Here is a 20,869-nt window from a genome sequence, read left to right on the forward strand (position 1 = left end):
AAAAATTTCTTCTGCTATCTCCTTCAGTACTCTGGGGTGTAATTCATCTGGACCTGGAGACTTGAATTAATTTTGGTTAGCTAAGTGTTTCCTCACTATCTTTCTGTTTATAGATATCCTGGATTCTTCTATTCCCTTAATAGGACAGTGAAGAACAGTTGGTGTCACATTTCCTTTCTGAGAGAAAGCAGATGCAAAATAGGAATTAAATGTTCAGCCTTCTCAACATCCTGTCTTACCATTTCATCGTTTTCATCCTGTAAAAATCCTATAGCATCTTTATGTTTGCTTTTGACGTCCCTTGCGAGCCTCAATTCATTGTCAGCTTTAGATAATCTGATTTGTGCCCTGCAAGTCCTGCAGACAGCATTATATTCTTCTTTAGATATGCCTCCCTCTTTCCATTTTATAAACATTTCTTTCTTCCTTTTTAGCATGTGCTGAAGTTCTGTATTCATCCATCCTGGTTTCTTTAAATGCCTCCTATTCTTCCCTCTTTTCGGAATTGTTAACAATTGTGCTTTGAGAATTTCATTTTTCAAGATTTCCAATCCTTCCTGGACATTTTTGTCCTTAAGGATATCCAGCCATTGGATCCTTCCAATTTTCTTTCTGAATTCCTTAAAATCTGCCTTTCTGAAATCTAACCTTGATGTCTGAGTCTTCACAAGTCTTCCTCCTCTAGTTATCCAAAATTTTAAAATAGCATGGTCGCTACCTCCTAGGGTCCCAGCCACTTTTACCTCCTCAACCATTTCCTCCCTGTTTATAAGGATTAGATCCAAGGTAGCAGTTCCCCTTGTTTTCTCCTCTACCTTTTGGAAGATAAAGTTGTCAGCAAGAGAGGATAAGAATTTCCTTGACCTGTTAGATTTGCCTGAGAGATTCCCAACAAATGTCAGGATAGTTGAAATCTCCCATGAGTTGTCATGGGAGATTTCAACTATCCAGACATTTGTTGGGAATCTCTCAGGCAAATATGTCATATTTTTTGGAGAACTTGGCCATTTGATGCATAAAGAGTTCATCCATATATTCAGCTTGCACAGGCGGCCTGTAGTAAGTGCCTACAATGGTGTCCTTTCCATTGTTCTGTCCTTCTATTCTTACCCAAACAGTTTCCACAGAACTCCCAGTCTCTGAAGCTTCAATCTCTGTGCAGATGTACGCGTTTCTAACATACAATGCGACACCTCCTCCTCATTTATCAAGTCTGTTTCTAGCAAATAAGTTGTATCCTTCTAGCCTTGTATTCCAATCATGTGTATTGTCCCACCAAGTTTCAGTGATTCCAATGACGACATATTTCTTCTCCTGAGTTAGTAGTTCCAATTCTCCTTGTTTGTTGCCCATGCTTTGTGCATTTGTATAGAAACATTTTCGTTTGTGATTGGTTTCTCTTTCTCCAATATTTTTATTATTTAGATTCTTTTGTCTTTGTTCTTCCTTTCCACTTCTAATAGCAGAGTTCTCAATAGCATTTGTCAGGTGTATGGCTTTTTCTGGCCTTTTGCTTCCCTTCCCACATTGTTCTAGTTTAAAGCTCTCTTGATGAGTGTAGCAAGGCGACTTCCAAATACATGTTTTCCAGTCTTCGTAAGGTGCACCCCATCTCTAGCAAGTGTTAGGGTCCTGACAGCGCCGGCGTACAGCCTCCGCTAAGCAGGGACTCACCCGCACCGTAGGGACTCCTGGGGACAAGAACAGCCGGAAAATAAAGATGCACGGGACCTGAATGTAGAAGTTTAGAAAGCAGGCACAGGACCTACGGTCATGTGAACGGTCATGTGACTGCAAGGGGGCGGGGCTTAGCGTCCAGCTTTCAAAGAAGGTAGAAAACTCAGTCGGGCAAAGCGGGGGTCATGCACAATACAGGCAAGCGAGGTACAGGAGGGATAAACAGACGGGAGGTCAGACAAAGCCAAAGGTCATACACAAGATCTCAGTAAAGTGCCAGGGATGAGACAGAATGGATAGTCAGAGCCAAGCAGAGATGAAAACCAAACAGACGTAGAAGATACCAGGCAGAATCCAAAGCAGAATCGAGAGAACAGACCGAGTCATACACAGAGAATCATGCAACCAGAACACAGCACTAACACACTCAGGGATCACCACACAATGCCAAGGGCGAAAGTATAAGTGACGTGGGATGGGAGCTTCCTGAGGCTATAAGAAGCCTCCCCAGAACCAATGAGAGGCCACCATAATAGGTCCCAGGTGTGCAGGTGAGAGTCTGCACTGAGGTCAGAACATTAACCCCAGCAGTGCCGGTCACCCAGCACTGGTATCATGACAGTACCCCCCTCTCAACGGGGGGCCTCTGGACCCCCAGGCTTCCGCGGGTATCTAGCATGGAAAAGCCCAAACCAGACGATCCACATGCATCAACCGGGCCGGCACCCAGGACTTGTCCTCCGGCCCATACCCCTTCCAATGAACTACGTACTGTACTGACCGTACCAACCTAGAATCTACAATGTGACCAATCTCATATTTCACATGTCCCTCAACCGAAACCGGAGGAGCAGCGGACTCGGATTCTCCCCAGACTGCTTCAAACGGTTTCAGTAGAGATCTATGGAAGACGTTAGGGATCTTGAAAGAGGGTGGAAGGCACAGCCTGTACGCTACTGCGTTGATTTTTTCCATAATCTTGTTCGGGCCAATGAATTTGGGGCCCAACTTGGCTGTCGGAATCTTTAACTTAATGTTTCGCGTGGAAAGCCAAACTTTCTCTCCAACCTGAAACATGGGACCAGGTGTTCGTTTCCTGTCCGCAAAAAACTTATACCTGCCTTGATACCTAGATATACGCCGCTGGACTTCTGCCCATGTATTTTTTAACCGCTGAACAGAATCCTCAGCCCCGGGGCACCCCGAATCCAGATGAGAAAACTCACCAAAATGAGGACTGAACCCATAGCTGATCAAGAAAGGGGACAGACCAGTGGATTGACTCACCCGACTATTGAAGGCAAATTCAGCCAACGGCAGTATATCACACCAGTCATTCTGTCTAGCAGAAGTCAGACATCTGAGGATCTGTTCCAGAGACTGATTAATGCCTTCCGTCTGACCATTACTCTCAGGATGGTATGCAGACGAAAAGGACAGAGATATCCCTAATTTTTTGCAGATAGCACGCCAAAACTTAGCCACCAACTGCACACCACGATCAGACACCACATTCAGGGGTACCCCATGCAAGCGGACCACATGCTGCACAAACAATCTGGATAAGGTCTCAGCAGAAGGTAATGCGGACAGGGGTACAAAATGAGCCTGCTTTGAAAATCTGTCCACCACTACCCATACCACCATATTACCCCTGGAAGAGGGAAGATTGGTAATAAAATCCATGGACAGATGGGTCCATGGTCTTTCGGGAACTTCCAAGGGCATCAGCTCCCCTGCCGGCCGGCTATGGGAGCTTTAAGAACGAGCGCAGACCCCACAACCGGAAATGAATTTCTTTATATCAGAACCAAGAGTAGGCCACCAAAAGATCCTAGCCACCGCCAGTCGCTTGGCTGATATACCAGGGTGAGCACACAACTTGGATTCATGGAACTCTTGCAAGAGTTTAAAGCGAAGTTGCTCTGGGACAAGCAACTTGCCCCCTGGCTTGGCTGCAGGAGCCAGCGACTGGGCCCCCTCAATTTCCCGTTCCAATTCAGATGAGATCCCTGCTAACACCACCCCAGGGTGCAGGATGGATGACGGTGGCTCAGGTGCAGACACAGGGTGAAAACTAAGAGATAAGGCGTCAGCCTTGACATTCTTTGACCCTGGACAGAAAGTAATAGTAAACTGGAAACGAGAAAAAAAAAGTGACCAACGGGCGTGTCTGGGCGTTAATCTTTTAGCAGACTCAATGTATGACAAATTTTTGTGATCAGTGATCACAGTAACCGGGTGACTGGCCCCCTACAAAAAGTGCCTCCATTCCTCAAATGCCAACTTGACCGCAAGAAGCTCTCTATTGCCTACATCATAATTTCTTTCAGCAGCAGAGAACTTCCTGGAAAAGAAAGCACATGGCCTGAGGTTGGTAAGAGTGGCAGACCCTTGAGATAACACTGCCCCCACCCCCACCTCGGAGGCATCCACCTCTAACACAAATGGTTTGGAAGGATCGGGCTGTACCAAGACAGGAGCAGACATAAAACATTTTTTCAGCGTCACAAAGGCCTCTTTTGCGAGCGAGGACCAATTTCTCACATCCGCACCTTTGCATGTTAGATCCGTGAGAGGTTTGACCACTTGCGAAAACCTCCGGATAAATTTGCGGTAATAATTGGCGAACCCCAAGAAGCGCTGAAGACCCTTAAGATCTTGGGGTTGCACCCAATCCGCAATGGCCTGCACCTTCTTGGGGTCCATGCGAAAACCCTCACCGGATACAATTAATCCCAAAAATTACAATTCTTACACAGAATACACATTTCTCCAATTTGGCATACGGATGATTTTCTCTCAGTCTTTGGAGAACAGTTCGTACATGTTCCAAATGAGAATGCTTGTCGGAGGAGTATATCAAAATATCATCTAAGTAGATAGCGACAAAACGACCAATGAGATCTGAGAATACCACGTTGATGAAATTCTGAAATATGGCGGGGGCGTTGGTAATTCCAAATGGCATGACTAAATTTTCAAACAGTCCCTCGGTCGTGAGGAACGCGGTTTTCCATTCATCCCCCTCTCGGACCCTTATCAAATTATATGCCCCCCGAAGATCCAGTTTAGAAAACCACTTTTCCCCTGATAGTTGGTTACACAAATCGGGAATGAACGGAAGGGGGTATGTATTCCGTGCCGTAATCTGATTAAGCTCCCGAAAATCGAGACAGGGACGTAACCCGCCATCTTTTTTCTTTACAAAAAAGAAACCTGCCGCCACAGGTGAGACTGAAGGACGTATGTGTCCTTTGCGCAGACTTTCAGCAATGTACTCCTTCATAGCCAAGCGCTCAGGACCGGACAAATTAAACAGACGGGCTTTAGGTAATTTAGCCCCCGGGACCAGCTCAATAGCGCAGTCAAAGGGTCTATGTGGCGGTAACGTCTCGGCCTCGCTTTCGGATAATATACATCTTCGAAGTCCTTCAAGCATTCCGGAATACCTTCCAGCTCGACAGATGATACAGACACAGATTTAACAGGTTCAGTCAGCAGTGCGGATTTATCACATAACTTAAAATCAATAAACCCCTATTGAACAATCTCCCCCGTTTTCCAGTTAATAACTGGGTTATGACGTTGTAACCAGGGCATGCCCAGCACCAACCCTGCAGGTAGATTGTCCAGAACAAAACAACTTAGGTTTTCCACATGAGTAGCGCCCACTCTGAGTGAAAACAAGTCAGACATAAAGAAAATTCCCTCCTTAGTGAGGGGAGAGGAGTCAATGGCCATCACCTTGATCGGAACCTTGAGCCTAACTGTCCCTATCTTACAGTGTGTGACCAATTGGGAGTCAATGAGGTTAATCGATGATCCACAGTCCACAAAGGCTGTAGAGGAAAAAGAACTACCGTCCACAAACAGTTCCACATGCAGTAAGACTTTAGAAAACGAGGAAAAGGGTACCTGAGGGTCTGAGTAGTCTCCCCTTTGACTACCCAGACCTAGTCGTTTCCCGCCGACCGGGTTGAAGACGGGCAATCAGGACACTCCCTTTTCCAATGTCCCGTTTTACCGCAGTAAAAGCATAACTGCTTGTCCTTCTGGCGTTTCCTCTCCGTATCCTTCAGGGAGAGGGCGCCTACATCCATGAGCTCAGGGGCAGTCTCTTTTCCACTGGGGAACAATGGAGTTTCCACCTGCATCACCCCTCTGGCCCGCAGCCTGCGGTCCATCCGGATGGCCTGGGTCATGGCGTCCTCGAGAGAGTTAGGTGGGGGATGTAACGCCAAGGCATCTTGCAGCCGCTCGGACAAGCCTCTGCGAAAGAGTCGTCGGAGTGCGGCGTCGTTCCAAGAGACCTCTGCGGCCCAGCAGCGGAATTCAGTACAAAACCACTCAGCTGAGTGTTTCCCCTGACAGACGCTCATCACCATGTCCCCTGCCAGTCGCACTCGGTCAGGCTCATGATAAATGTGCCCGAGGGCCTCAAAGAATGCATTCACAGACACTCTCTCAGGGGCAGTGGGAGGAAGGGAGAAAGCCCAAGCTTGTTGGGACCCTCTTAACTGAGACATAATGACCCCAACCTTCTGACTTTCGTCCCCAGAGGAACGTGGTCTCAAACTAAAAAAAAGTTTGCACCCCTCCATGAAGACCCTGAACTCCTTTTTGTTTCCAGAAAAACAGTCAGGCAGTTTAACAGGTGGTTCTGGGGACACCAAAACAGCATCACTCGCCCCAGCCCCCAGCAGCTAGAGCTCCCCGCACTGTCTCAGAAACCTGCTGCTGAGAACGAGCCAGAGCTTGCTGCTCCAGAGATAAACCCTGAAACATCTGACTCAGACTTTTCATCTGGTCAGCCAGAGACTGTATGGGATCCATAAGTCTCTGCATAAAATAACCCCCCAAAAACTTAATGGTCAGTTATAATGTCAGGGTCCTGACAGCGTCGGCGTTCAGCCTCCGCTAAGCACGGACTCACCCGCACCGTAGGGACTCCTGGGGACAAGAACAGCCGGAAAATAAAGATGCACGGGACCTGAATGTAGAAGTTTAGAAAGCAGGCACAGGACCTACGGTCATGTGAACGGTCATGTGACTGCAAGGGGGCGGGGCTTAGCGTCCTGCTTTCAAAGAAGGTAGAAAACTCAAAGTCGGGCAAAGCGGGGGTCATGCACAATACAGGCAAGCGAGGTACAGGAGGGATAAACAGACGGGAGGTCAGACAAAGCCAAAGGTCATACACAAGATCTCAGTAAAGTACCAGGGATGAGACAGAACGGATAGTCAGAGCCAAACAGAGATCAAAACCAAACAGACGTAGAAGGTACCAGGCAGAATCCAGAGAACAGACCGAGTCATACACAGAGAATCATGCAACCAGAACACAGCACTAACACTCTCACTGCACAATGCCAAGGGCGAAAGTATAACTGACGGGGATGGGAGCTTCCTGAGGCTATAAGAAGCCTCCCCAGAACCAATGAGAGGCCACCATAACAGGTCCCAGGTGTGCAGGTGAGAGTCTGCACTGAGGTCAGAACATTAACCCCAGCAGTGCCGGTCACCCAGCACTGGTATCATGACAGCAAGTAGTCCATCGTATAGGTAATTCACTCCGTGATCCAGAATTCCAAATCCTTGCTGACGGCACCATCGACGTAGCCAGTTGTTCACCTGTAGAATCTTATTCCACCTCCTTGTTCCATGGCCATCCACTGGGAGGATGGAAGAGAAGACCACCTTCGCTCCCAGTTCTTTCACTTTCTTACCTAAGTTTTCAAAGTCACTGCAGATGGTTTCCAGGTCGTTTCTTGGTGTGTCATTTGTACCCACATGTATTAGCAGGAATGGGTAGTCATCTGTAGGTCTGAAGAGTCCTGATATCCTGTCAGACACATCTTTAATTTTTGCACCTGGAAGACAGCACATTTCTTTTGAGGTTGTATCAGGTCTGCAGATAGCGGCCTCTGTTCCTCTCAGCAGGGAATCCCCCATGACCACCACTCTCCGTTTCTTAACATCATTTTTCTTTCTCCATCCAGGAGGATTCTGAAGCCGTACAAGGTTGCTGTTTGTGGGCAAAGTCAAATCCTGATGTATTTCTTCATAGTTCTCCTGCGTAAGAGCCTGGTACTGGTTCCTTAGCAGTATGGGCGCTGACTGCCTCCCGATCCTCCTGCTTCTCTGGTTCACATGTTTCCATTCCTCTGTTTCTTCAGGTGCACTTCCAATTTCTTCTCTTTCTGTAACATGAAGAGATAATTCTGCTCTAAGAACTCTTCACCTTCCTTAATGATCTTCAATGTAGCTAACCTCTCTTCAAGATTTTGCAACTTTTCCTGCAACAGGGACACAAGCTTGCATTTGTGGCATGTAAAGTTTTGCTTTTCCACTGGTAAGTCTGTGAACATGTAGCAAGAAATGCAGCTCACCAAATGGCTCCTGGCTTCTTCCATATTGTTATTATTAAAGAGATTTTAAAGCGATGAAAAATGATTTCCTCTTTTCAGCTGCAAAAATCCAGTGATCGTTGAGCTCGCGGAGACTCTTCACTTATCCCAGAAGGCACTGGGAATATGTAAATTCTCTCCTCAGGACTCTTCCCCTGGTTTACCGATTTTCTCTTTTCAGCTGCAACGGCCAAAATCCAGTGATCGTTGAGCTCGCGGAGACTCTTCACTTATCCCAGAAGTCACTGGGAATATGCAAATTCTCTCCTCAGGACTCTTCCCCTGGAACTCTATTAGGAAGCATGCTCTCTTGTTAATATTTCAAAAAATTGTAGAAATATCGATATCCAGATTTTTTTTTTTTGGTGGGAAAGCCAGACCCCCAAATTTATTTGGAGTCTAGGTGTCTCTACTTATAGACTCCTAAATAGAGCATTATAATTGATACTCCAGCTCATATGCCTTAAAGAAAAGCTATCATTAGGATTTTATACCCAACACTTTTGGCACACGTCTGTTTTTTATGCCTGTATGTGGTTAGTTTTTTAAGGACCGCAAATATGGACATAGGCACATTCATTGTATTCAATGGTGGTTCGCAGATGTGTTTTTTTTTGCGCTGCACGGGACAAAATGCATGCCGCGCACGTGCACACTGATGAGATACGTGTCATCAGCGTGATGTGTACTGGCACCTGGGAAAAAGCGGTACAGTTCATGCTGATCCCAGGCGCCGACCGGTTGCTGAAGGCAGCTCTCATCATTTTCTCTTCTCACAGTTGGGTAACTCCCGTGTAAAATAAATAAAAAAACTGCATGGGCTCCCGAGTCGTGGCTAATTTTAATAACCTGGGACAAAGGACCATACCCCATAATGTTCCCAGGCTTTTAATATCTGCTCAGAGCTGTTTGCTTAGCCTTTACTGGTGAATCTACCCCAGACCCCAGAGAAAAAATCATGCAGCGCCCAACTATAAACAGAAAGCTGTGGGTTGATATTATTAGCCAAGGAAGGGGTCAAAGATTTTGCGCTCTCCCCCCCCCCCACAGGCTGCCATCATCAACCCTCATCATCCTCAGAAATGGCACATCCATGACTAAGGGTGCGAAGTCACCAGAAACGCGTTGATAACGCAAGCATCTTCATTCTTTGTGCTGGCATTTTAACCTCGGATTTTGCATGGATTGAAGTGAATAAAGGAATACTATTTTTTCACTACATCGTGGAGCTGGACAATTCCTTCTTTTTCATGCTACAATACAAGCACCTTGACACGGCGGGTCCATGCTCCGATGCCTAAAGATGCATTGTCTGGTGAGCTGGGTTTTCTATTGAATACATCCATGAGATGCGCAAAATCTGAAATCAACCCCAACAAATATTATACCACTTGCCAGCGCCACATTGGAAGTTGAAAGAGCGATGGTAAGCTCCAGATTTGGCACATTTCATGGATGTGCCATTTCTGGGGTGGTTGTAGGCTGATGGTAGCCTGGGATGGTGGAGGCGATATCTTTGACCCCTTCCCGGGTTAGTAATATTAACCCACTGCTGTCTGTTTAGCCTTTGCATTTTTGAATTTAAAAGGGGACCCTACATATTTTTTTTTTTTCTGTGGTCCCCCGTAAATTTACCGGTAAAGGCTAAGCAAATAGCTGTGAGCTGTTATTAATAGCCTGGGAACCTTTTGGGGTATTGTCCCTTGTTCCAGGTTATTAAAATCAGCTCCAAGTCTTGGGCTTTCCCTCTGCTGGTTATGAAAATTGCAAGGGAGCCCACGCTATTTTTTTTAATTTAATTATGTTTTTACTCCAGATCCACACAGCAGGTGCTACATACAGTTCCCAGCCTTGTCTTCTGGTCATACTGATCTCAGTGAGAGCAGGAGACAATGATGAGAATAGCCTTCAGCTGCCGGCTGGTACTTGTCACGCTGATGGCAATTCCCATCATTGTCTCCTGGTTGGGCTGACAATAATGAGAGCTGCCTTCAGCAGCTGGCTCCTGGGATCAGCGCAAACTGTAATGCTTTTCCCAGGCACTGGTACGTATCACGTGAACATACAGACAGTTTGCGGATGTGAAATATGGACACATGGACAAGCACACTGATATCACCTACGTACATATGGATGGCACACTGACCCAGACCATGGATCTCACCAATATAGTTTTTTACAGGAATCACCAGAATATGTGCAGGAGGCCTAAATCTTGCAGACATACCTTTCTTGTAGACATACGGTTTTAAAGTTATCCATAGTTGAAATTATATGCTATATTCTATGAATACTTATTTTATAGCTTTAAGCTAGGAATTCACGTTGAAAAATCAAGCCACAAATTTCTCTGATTAAAATATATTGCAAAATTTCTGATTTTCATATGCACTATTGATTTATAAATTAAATGTTAAAACTGTTACACATTTACAGTAATTTAGAATCTAGACCCCTAAAATTAAAGTTCCCGAAACAGTACAATTATATTAATTCAGATACCATGTGCCATTTAAAGAATTTGGCGCATTTTTAGCTGCTGTGCGCTGCCCCATGAAATGTACTGATGGCTAGGAGTGGAGTACTTTTCTTTTCAGAATTTACACCTTTTTTGTTGTATAACTTATGATGAATTTGATGGCCGTTCTCAGCCACATCCACTTTTCAAAAGGTTGGCAACAACTGGTGTAAAAATGTCAAGTCCCAAAATGTTTGTGCAGCTACAAGCAATTTTACACCAGTAGACTGTTGAAAACTGCTTGGTGATTCAAGGCTCATGCCTTTTGCAGTGTGTATGCAATGACGCTCTCGGAGGCAACTGTGCTGGAGGGAAATTGGACAGACCTAAGGTGTAGTGAGACCTGGCTGGTTGATAGCAACAGAAAAATAGGGCCTTTATACATTCATCCTATTTCTTTAGTAAGCCACAGGGCAGATGGCGGGGATCTGTAATGACATAATGCTGTGGCTGTTCAGGGTGTGATGTCTGGAGAGGTTCTCTGAAATGGTCAATAGTTCTAGAACTATAGAGTTGCTCTGAAACAGTTACATTTTAGACATGGACAGGAAATTTGGTCATTAATTTGGCCAGTTGATTTCAGATCCTGACTAGGTCCCCAATGAAACAATAAGCTTGTTAATGTGTTTAGAAGAAGTCTTGGGAAAGACAAACGTGTTGGTGCATTGTATGCGACGCTGCCCTCCTCCTATACATCTGTGACAGCATACTTACAGAATGGACGGCTGGTGTTCCCTCCCTGAATTCGGACCACTGTACAATACCTGACTGTACCCCTACCGTAGACAATAATGACCATTACTCCTTTGTAGTATTGAAAGAGGAATGTGATTTAAAAGCTGTGCCAAAAGTATGGCCCTTAGCAACAGCATAGTAGTTTTCAATGGCACAATGGCCTGAAACGCATTAGCAATTCTATTTGTATGTGTATATGACCTCCTATGTCAAGGTTTTAACCCAATGAAGTAAAAGCAGTATTAATTTTTTTGATTAGAAAACTGCCAGACACCATTCAACTATTGGGGAGCTGATGAACTTTTCAACCTTTTATAATTAAACTATGTAGTTTAAGAGGGGGAGGTTTATAAGTAATGGCAAAACTGTGCCATTGAAAAATACACTTTGTCAAGTTAAAAAAGAAAGAAATCCTTATCCAATTACTTCAACGGCATAAAAAAGTTGTGGCACCCAGCAAGGCAGAAAAATTATTTCTGGGATCTTAATGTCGCAATGAGGTCAGAAATGCTTTAAATGTTTTAGCAACTGCTAGAGGCAAAAGAAGAATCTGGATAAACTGTAAAAGAAATCCTACACCAACTTCCAAGCTGAACCTGTCCCACTGTATTTGACTGTTTACAGTGTTAGTAAAGATAGAAAATAAAGATATTGCTGAAATTAGTTGTCATCCATTTTTTTTATTGAAGTTGTACGGTATTTTAGGATCACTCTGACCCCTTTACCCAGTACAATTCTACAAACACGTTTTTTATTATATATTGTGACTGACAAAAGGGTCAGTGTGACCCCCAAAGCGTATTGCAACTTTTTTTTATTAAATCAATAAAATTGACTCAAACCATTATGTTGCAAAGAATGATTTCATTTTCTAACATTATCTACTTTATAAACTAAATTGAGACCAGTTTATTTCACATATGCTGCAGGGCATCTTGAATATTTCTAGCATATTCGGTAAACAGAAGGTTGCATAAGTGTCTATAAGATGCTGGTCCTACTAGAAGCTGCCTGTCGAGACCACAAGGCAGCTCTGAGCCCTCTTTCACAGCATCTGTAAACACAATGGTGGCCCACATACGCAACTCTCCATTCACTTTTATGGGAGTTCTGACAATAGCCGGGCAAGCATGGGACATTCTGCAAGCAAGTGAAATGGTGCATGGTTTTGATCTGCTTATATTAGCATTTATCGAATTAACTTACTTTTACAGGACAACGTTTTCGTTATACATATTATGATGAATCTCAAGGAGAAATCTATAGGTCAATTGAAAACTTAGACAAAATGGTAAGAGTCAGTGTATTACTTGTTAATATTTATCTGTATTGTAAGTTTAGATAGCCAAACTTTTAAAGGGGATCTGTCAGTAAGATCAACATTCCTAAGCTGTTTATAAGGGCAAACAGGTCATAGAAAAATGAATATGCACAGCCTCCTCATCCCCATCCTGGTATGCACAGCCTCCTCATCCCCATCCTGATATGCACGGCCTCCTCATCCCCATACTGGTCTGTATGGCCTCCTCATCCCCATCCTGGTATGCACGGCCTCCTCATCCCCATCCTGGTCTGCACGGCCTCCTCATCCCCATCCTGGTCTGCACGGCCTCCTCATCCCCATCCTGGTCTGCACGGCCTCCTCATCCCCATCCTGGTCTGCACGGCCTCCTCATCCCCATCCTGGTCTGCACGGCCTCCTCATCCCCATCCTGGTCTGCACGGCCTCCTCTTCCCCATCCTGGTATGCACGGCCTCCTCATTCCCATCCTGGTGTGCATGGCCTCCTCATCCCTATCCTGGTATTCATGGCCCCCATCAGAAAACCATTTAAAAAAATAAGCCATCCTACTTACCGTTCCTGTGCTCTCTCACGTCTTATTATGATGCCATCAGCTGCGGCGATCACGTGTGCCCGCTGCTAAAGAGAAATGTATATTCACTCACAGTGAATATTCATTCACTTAAGTAGCAGACACACGTGCGACTACTGTGCTCACTATTAAAGAGAAATGAATATTCTCTGCGAGTGGAGTAACTATTTATTTCTCTTTAGCAGTGGGCATAAGCTTTAGCCGCTGCAGCCAACTCCTGTGAGCTGCTGCTCCGCCACTGTCGCTCTCCCTCCGTCTTTTGGGACCCTCACTCGAGTATAAGCCTAGGGGGGATTTTTCAGCACAAAAAAGTGCGCTGAAAAACTCAGCTTATACTCTAGTCTATACGGTAAATGGTTGAGATCTATGGGTCAGACATAGATCTCCCTGAAAGTCTGCCTCCACAGCTTATTTTAAATTTAAGGGTGTGTTACCAGTGTGAAACATGAATTGACTGATACTCAAACCCATCTGTCCCACTGATAGTGTGAATTATCCAGGGACAGAAATAGCACTATACAAATATATAATAAAACATATTTTTATTGAAAACATATTAAAACAAAAAACTGATAAATCCTCTGTGAAAAGACACAAACACGGCTTATAATAATATATCACATGAAATAAGAATTAACAAATGGTGCCTTACAAAAATGAGTATGAAATATGCATAATTAATAATATGCCATCGGAAACCACCTAACAATACATTATACATATAGCTTGAATTACTCATAGCTGAAAAGATCAAAAAAATTAAGCTCCCATGACAATTAGCTGAATTTAACCATATGCTCACTCTCTATTTTCATAGTAGTAAAGATCGCAGGTTATTCATTATTTAATGAATTGACTGATAGTCTGCTCTCCTGATCTACATGATTCACACTGGTAACACCCCCTTTTATTAAAAATAACCTCTGGAGGCAAATTGATGGATCTTAATTTAATCTTTACATATAAGAAAAAGGTGTATTTCTCTGGAATAAGACATCGGATTGCAGATATTAACCCCTTTCTGCCATTGGATGGAATAGTACGTCCAGTGGCAGTACCCCCGCGTTGATGAGGGTTCCGGCAGGGAGCCCTCATCAAAGCTGGGACTTGTCAGCTGTTTTGAACAGCTGACATGTGCCCGCAATAGGCGCGGGTGGAAACGCGATCCCCTCGCACCTATTAACTAGTTAAATGCCGCTGTCAAACGTTGACAGCAACATTTAATGCGTGCTTCTGGCCATCAGGCCGGAAATGCGTGCACCGCTGACCCCCGTCACGTGATTGGGGGTCATTGATGCGTCGGCATAACAACCAGAGGTCTCCTTGAGACCTCTATGGTTGTTGATGCCTGATTGATATGAGAGCAACCCTGCGGTCAGCGCTCATAGCAATGCTGTCATTCTGCTACATAGAGGCGATCTGAGCATCGCCTCTATGTAGCAGAGGCGATCAAGCTATGGCAGCTTCTAGCCTTCCAAGGAGGCTATTGAAGCATGCCAAAAGTAAAAAAAAAAAATAGTTTTAGAAATATAAAAAAAAATGAAAGTTTAAATCACCCCCCTTTCACCCCATTCAAAATAAAACAAAAAAAAAATCACACATACACATATTAGGTATCTCCGCATTCAGAATTGGCCAACCTGTCAAAAAAAAAATTAACCTGATCGCTGAATGGCGTAGTGAGAAAAAAGTCAAAACGCCAGAATTAAAAAATTTTTGTTGCTGCGACATTGCATTAAAATGCAATAACGGTCGATCAAAAGAACTTATCTGCACAAAAGTGGTATCATTAAAAAGTTCAGCTTGGCACGCAAAAAATAAGCCCTCACTCAACCCAAGATCACGAAAAGTGGAGACGCTACAGGTCTTGGTAAAAGGCGCAATTTTTTTTTTTTATTTTTTTTTTTAAGCAAACTTTGGAATTTTTTTCACCACTTAGATAAAAAAGAACCTAGACACGTTTGGTGTCTATCAACTGATAATGACCTGGAGAATAATAATGGCAGGCCAGTTTTAGCATTTATTGAACCTAGCAAAAAAGCCAAACAAAAAACAAGTGTGGGATAGCACTTTTTTCTTTTGCAGTTTCACCACACTTGGAATTTTTTTCCAGTTTTCGAGTACACTACATGCTAAAACCAATGGTGTCGTTCAAAAGTACATCTCGTCCCGCAAAAAATAAGCCCCACATGGCCATATTGATGGAAAAATAAAAAAAATTATGACTCTGGAAAGAAGGGGAGCGAAAAACGAAAACGCAAAACCGAAAAAAGCTCCGGTCATTAAGGGGTTAAGTTATCATGTTGTTCAGCTTCCTATGACCTATCTGCCCATATAGACGGCTTAGGAGGGTTGATCCTTCTGATAGATTCCCTTTAAGTGTATGTGCACACACTGCGGATTCTGCTGCAGATCCGCAGCAGAATTAGCTGCGTTGTACAGTACTATTATATCCTATGGAAAATGGAAGCCGCAGTGCAGACGGTGCAGAATTTTCCGCAGTTTCCAATCCGCAGAAGGAATTGACATGTCATTCTTTTCTGCGGTTTGCCATCTCCTCCATTGTAGAGATGATAAACCGCAGGGCTAATCCGCAGATAAACCGCAGGCCTTTTGACCTGTGGATTTTGCAAAATCTGCGCGGAAAATTCCACAGCAGAATCCGCACCGTGTGCACATAGCCTAAGACTATAAGTTGGTACCATGCTAACAGACAGATCCAGGAATAGAAGAAAAAAAAATAAAAAACCATGGTAGAGAACCTTTTCCCATCTCAAAAAGGTATCCCACTAAAATATGCTATCACTAGTGTACTGATCACTGTGACTAGTGGGGATCTGACCTCTGGGAACCCCACAGATTCCAAGAACAAGGGGGTCATGGTACAAGTCCCTTCAGTGTTTTACCCTGCACCCTTGTACTCCTTTTACTGCTGTGCAGACATCTGCAGTACAATCCCAGTCAAGTGAACCGAGATGGCTGCAGTTCCCTGTCCAGCTCAGAGTGCTACACCCAAACTGCATCCTCTTCAGCAAAATCAGAGAGATTCCGTCGATATGCTATCCCTATATAAGATGGGAAAATGCCTTCATTGCACAATGGTCTTTGGCTTACTGTGGGTTAATACTTTGTTCCCTGGTGTCATTATCCGGCTGCAGAGATTTGTCCTCTCAGGAAGCTGAATATGATGTACATTATTTATTGGCCAGCATTAGTCATAAGGAAAGTGGGAGAGGGCCTAGTGGTGAGAAGCCCTGCTTCTGCAGACTGGACCACATACACGTTAGTTTTCATCTCAACTTGTTTGCAACGTCTAAATGCAGGGATGATTCAGTTAATATGAGCAGATCAGAGGCAAATCCTTTATATCCAGCTAAGTGGAGGGAGGCCGTTTCATAAAATGTGTAGCTAATAAAATATATGATACATAGTTTTTCATTTTTTTGTTGCTAAAATCTTTCTTATACTGGAAATCATAAAAGTTGCAATAAAGCATGCATAACACAGCTTTGCAAAAAAGAAAATAAAAATCCGATGCCAAGGTTTTTTGAACAGACTTTGGGTGTTTTAGGGTGCTGAATTAAACAAATCCCATTTCTTTTGCTGAATTGGTTCTAGTTTTTGAGATGATTCATCCATGAAAATAATTCCGTCCCCCAAGCGACTTGTGTGTGATAACAAGTGCAATAGCTTTTTAGCTTTTGGTCTTTTGCTCTGTCTTTTGACTCTTTACTGTGTCTTAGGTAATGAAATATCCCACATAATTATTTTTCTATTTCAATTTGTAGGCTTACGATGCTATAAAAGTGACTGAAGTCAGAATTCTACTGTAATTAACTATTTAATATCAGAAACTGGAGCCAATTTGGCAAAACCAAAGTCAGGTTCTTAATAAGCACCATAGACTTAATATAAAACCGTTCAGATATCGTTCCCACCAAAATCACTGTATAGCAGAGTAATAGACAGCCAGAAAGGCGGTAACCTGCAGTACCAATTTCACTCCGTCCAGAGACACAGCCCTCCACCAAGCTTAGTATTAGTATGGTAGCCCCAGTGCAATCCTTCTACGATGGTTTTCACATAGACCCACTTTGTGCATTGTGCTAATATGGATGTCCTCTATCGTCACTTTATAATATGGACTAATTCAAGTACCGAAGAACATTTCACAATCCTAATCTGGCATAATAAGAATTCTATTTTCTCTTATTTCAGGGTATGAGTATTATAGAACAACTAGACCCTATGCCGTTTAGTAATTACTTGAAGAAGTATCATAATACTATATGTGGAAGACACCCCATTGGGGTGCTATTAAATGTGAGTATCATTGTTCTACCCTAATTTGTAAGTCTTTAACCCTTTGAGTGCAAAGCATTTTTTTCACTGTCTCATTCAGAGTATTATTTTTATTTTCTTTAATGTAACTGTATGAGGACTTCAATTTTTTTTTTTTTTGCTCAATGAGTTTTATTTATCTGTAGCACTATTTCAGTGTACATATGATTTATTAAATACATGGTGGGCCATTTATATGGATACAACTAAATAAAATGTGAATGGTTGGTGATATCAACTTCCTGTTTGTGGCACATTAGTATATGGGAGGGGGAAAACTTTTCAAGATGGGTGGTGACCATGGTGGCCATTTTGAAGTCGGCCATTTTGGATCCAACTTTATTTTTTCACTGGGATGAGGGTCATGTGACACATCAGACTTATTGAGAATTTCACAAGAAAAACAATGGTGTGCTTGGTTTTAACGTAACGTTATTCTTTCATGAATTATTTACAAGTTTATGACCACTTATAAAATTGTTCAAAGTGCTGCTCATTGTGTTGTATTGTCAATGTGCAACCCTCTTCTCCCACTCTTGACCTACTGATAGCAACACCACAGAAGAAATGCTAGCACAGGCTTCCAGTATCCGTTGTTTCAGTTGCTGCACATCTCGTATCTTCACAACATAGACAGTTGCCTTCAGATGACCCCAAAGATAAAAGTCTAAGGGTCAGATCGGGAGACCTTGATGGCCCACGGCGACCAATCCACTTTCCAGTAAACTTTTCATGTAGGAATGCTCGGACATGACATCCATAATTGATGGTATGGTGTGGTATATGGGGTACAAAGATAGTGGGGCCATTCTTCATCAGTGGAAACCTCAATGCCACTGGATATCTGAAATTGCTACAGTTGTGGCCAAAAGTATTGACACCCCTGCAATTCTGTCAGATAATACTCAGTTTCTTCCTGAAAATGACTGCAAACACAAATTCTTTGGTATTATTATCTTCATTTAATTTGTCTTAAATGAAAAAACACAAAAAGAATTGTCCTAAAGCCAAAATGGATATAATTACACACCAAACATAAAAAAGAGGGTGGACAAAAGTATTGGCACTGTTCGAAAAATCATGTGATGCTTCTCTAATTTGTGTAATTAACAGCATCTGTAACTTACCTGTGGCACCTAACAGGTATTGGCAATAACTAAATCACACTTGCAGCCAGTTGACATGGATTAAAGTTGACTCAGCCTCTGTCCTGTGTCCTTGTGTGTACCACATTGAGCATGGAGAAAAGAAAGAAGACCAAAGAACTGTCTGAGGACTTGAGAAACCAAATTGTGAGGAAGCATGAGCAATCTCAAGGCAACAAGTCCATCTCCAAAGACCTGAATGTTCCTGTGTCTACCATGCGCAGTGTCATCAAGAAGTTTAAAGCCCATGGCACTGTGGCTAACCTCCCTAGATGTGGACGGAAAAGAAAAATTGATAAGAGATTTCAACGCAAGATTGTGATGATTTTGTATAAAGAACCTCGACTAACATCCAAACAAGTTCAAGCTGCCCTGCAGTCCGAGGGTACAACAGTGTCAACCCAACTATCCTTCGGCGTCTGAATGAAAAGGGGACTGTATGGTAGGAGACCCAGGAAGATCCCACTTCTTACCCCGAGACATAAAAAAGCCAGGCTGGAGTTTGCCAAAACTTACCTGAAAAATCTAAAACATTTTGGAAGAATGTTCTCTGGTCAGATGAGACAAAAGTAGAGCTTTTTGGGCAAACGCATCAACATAGAGTTTACAAGAGAAAAAAAGAGGCATTCAAAGAAAAGAACACGGTCCCTACAGTCAATCATGGCGGAGGTTCCCTGATGTTTTGGGGTTGCTTTGCTGCCTCTGGCACTGGACTGCTTGACCATGTGCATGGCATTATGAAGTCTGAAGACTACCAACAAATTTTGCAGCATAATGTAGGCCCCAGTGTGAGAAAGCTGGGTCTCCCTCAGAGGTCATGGGTCTTCCAGCAGGGCAATGACCCAAAACACACTTCAAAAAGCCCTAGAAAATGGTTTGAGAGAAAGCACTGGAGACTTCTAAGGTGGCCAGCAATGAGTCCAGACCTGAATCCAATAGAACACCTGTGGCGAGATCTAAAAATGGCAGTTTGGAGAAGGCACCCTTCAAATATCAGGGACCTGGAGCAGTTTGCCAAAGAAGAATGGTCTAAAATTCCAGCAGAGCATTGTAAGAAACTCATTGATGGTTACCGGAAGCGGTTGGTCGCAGTTATTTTGGCTAAAGGTTGTGCAACCAAGTGTTAGGCTGAGGGTGCCAATACTTTTGTCTGGCCCATTTTTGGAGTTTTGTGTGAAATGATCAATGTTTTGCTTTTTGCTTCATTCTCTTTTGTGTTTTTTTATTTAAGACAAATTAAATGAAGATAATAATACCAAAGAATTTGTGTTTGCAATCATTTTCAGGAAGAAACTGAGTATTATCTGACAGAATTGCAGGTAGGGGTGTCAATACTTTTGGCCACAACTGTACATGATGATGCGTTGCCTTCTTTATGCACTGAAGATGGCACGTTTTCTGAGTTTTTCCAGCAAGATGGTGCACCACCACATTATGGGTGTCAGGTCCGAGCATTCCTACAAGGAATCTGATCCCACTAGACTAGCATTTCTTCTGCAGTGTGGCTATCAGTGTGTCAAGAGTGGGAGAAGAGGGTTGCATTGACAATGGGCAGCACTTTGAACACATTTTATAAGTGGTCATAAGCTTGTAAATAACTCATGAAAGAATAAAGTTACGTTAAAACCAAGCACACCATTGTTTTTCTTATGTAATTCTCAATAAGTTTGATGTGTCACATGACCCGCTTTGAAATTGAAAAAATAAAGTTGGATCCAAAATGGCCGCCATGGTCACCACCCATCTTGAAAAGTTTCCCCCCTCCTATATACTAATGTGCCATAAACAGGAAGTTATTGCAAAAGAATGGGGAGACAAAAAAGCACAATAGGGTCTTATCCACGTTACAAAGGAAGGAATAAAGTAAGAAAGCGCATAAAGTCTGGCGGCTGCTGCAGATCCAAAAGTCCTCAAGGATGAGAAGAAATCATGTATTCAATGGGAATTTGCAGTTAAAACTCCGCGCTGCCGCAGGGATAAATTCCAGGAGAGAGATGTCTTATATTCACAATGGCTTTATTCAACGCGTTTCAGGGGTCTCATGCCCCCCTTCATCAGGTGGTATTTCCTGCGGCAGCGCAGAGTTTTAACTGCAAATTCCCATTGAATACAGACAGGAAGTTGACATCACCAACCATCCCCATTTTATTTAGGTGTATCCATATAAATGGC

At 43.3% G+C, this 20,869-nt stretch overlaps 1 protein-coding gene across 2 annotated transcripts in view; it reads left to right on the top strand.

Moving 5' to 3' along the window:
• Positions 1-20,869, top strand: part of MEMO1 (mediator of cell motility 1) — a 233,703-nt gene that overhangs the window by 173,992 nt on the left and 38,842 nt on the right. For both annotated transcript variants that reach the window (XM_073545114.1, XM_073545113.1), the window contains exons 7-8: positions 12,552-12,628; positions 17,430-17,534. In XM_073545114.1, the coding sequence (XP_073401215.1) occupies positions 12,552-12,628; positions 17,430-17,534 (182 nt within the window). The remainder of the gene's footprint in view (positions 1-12,551; positions 12,629-17,429; positions 17,535-20,869) is intronic.

Source organism: Dendrobates tinctorius, unplaced genomic scaffold (genome assembly GCF_039654945.1).
Source record: "Dendrobates tinctorius isolate UK_male_01 unplaced genomic scaffold, ASM3965494v1 ptg000140l, whole genome shotgun sequence".
Taxonomy (NCBI): domain Eukaryota; kingdom Metazoa; phylum Chordata; class Amphibia; order Anura; family Dendrobatidae; genus Dendrobates; species Dendrobates tinctorius.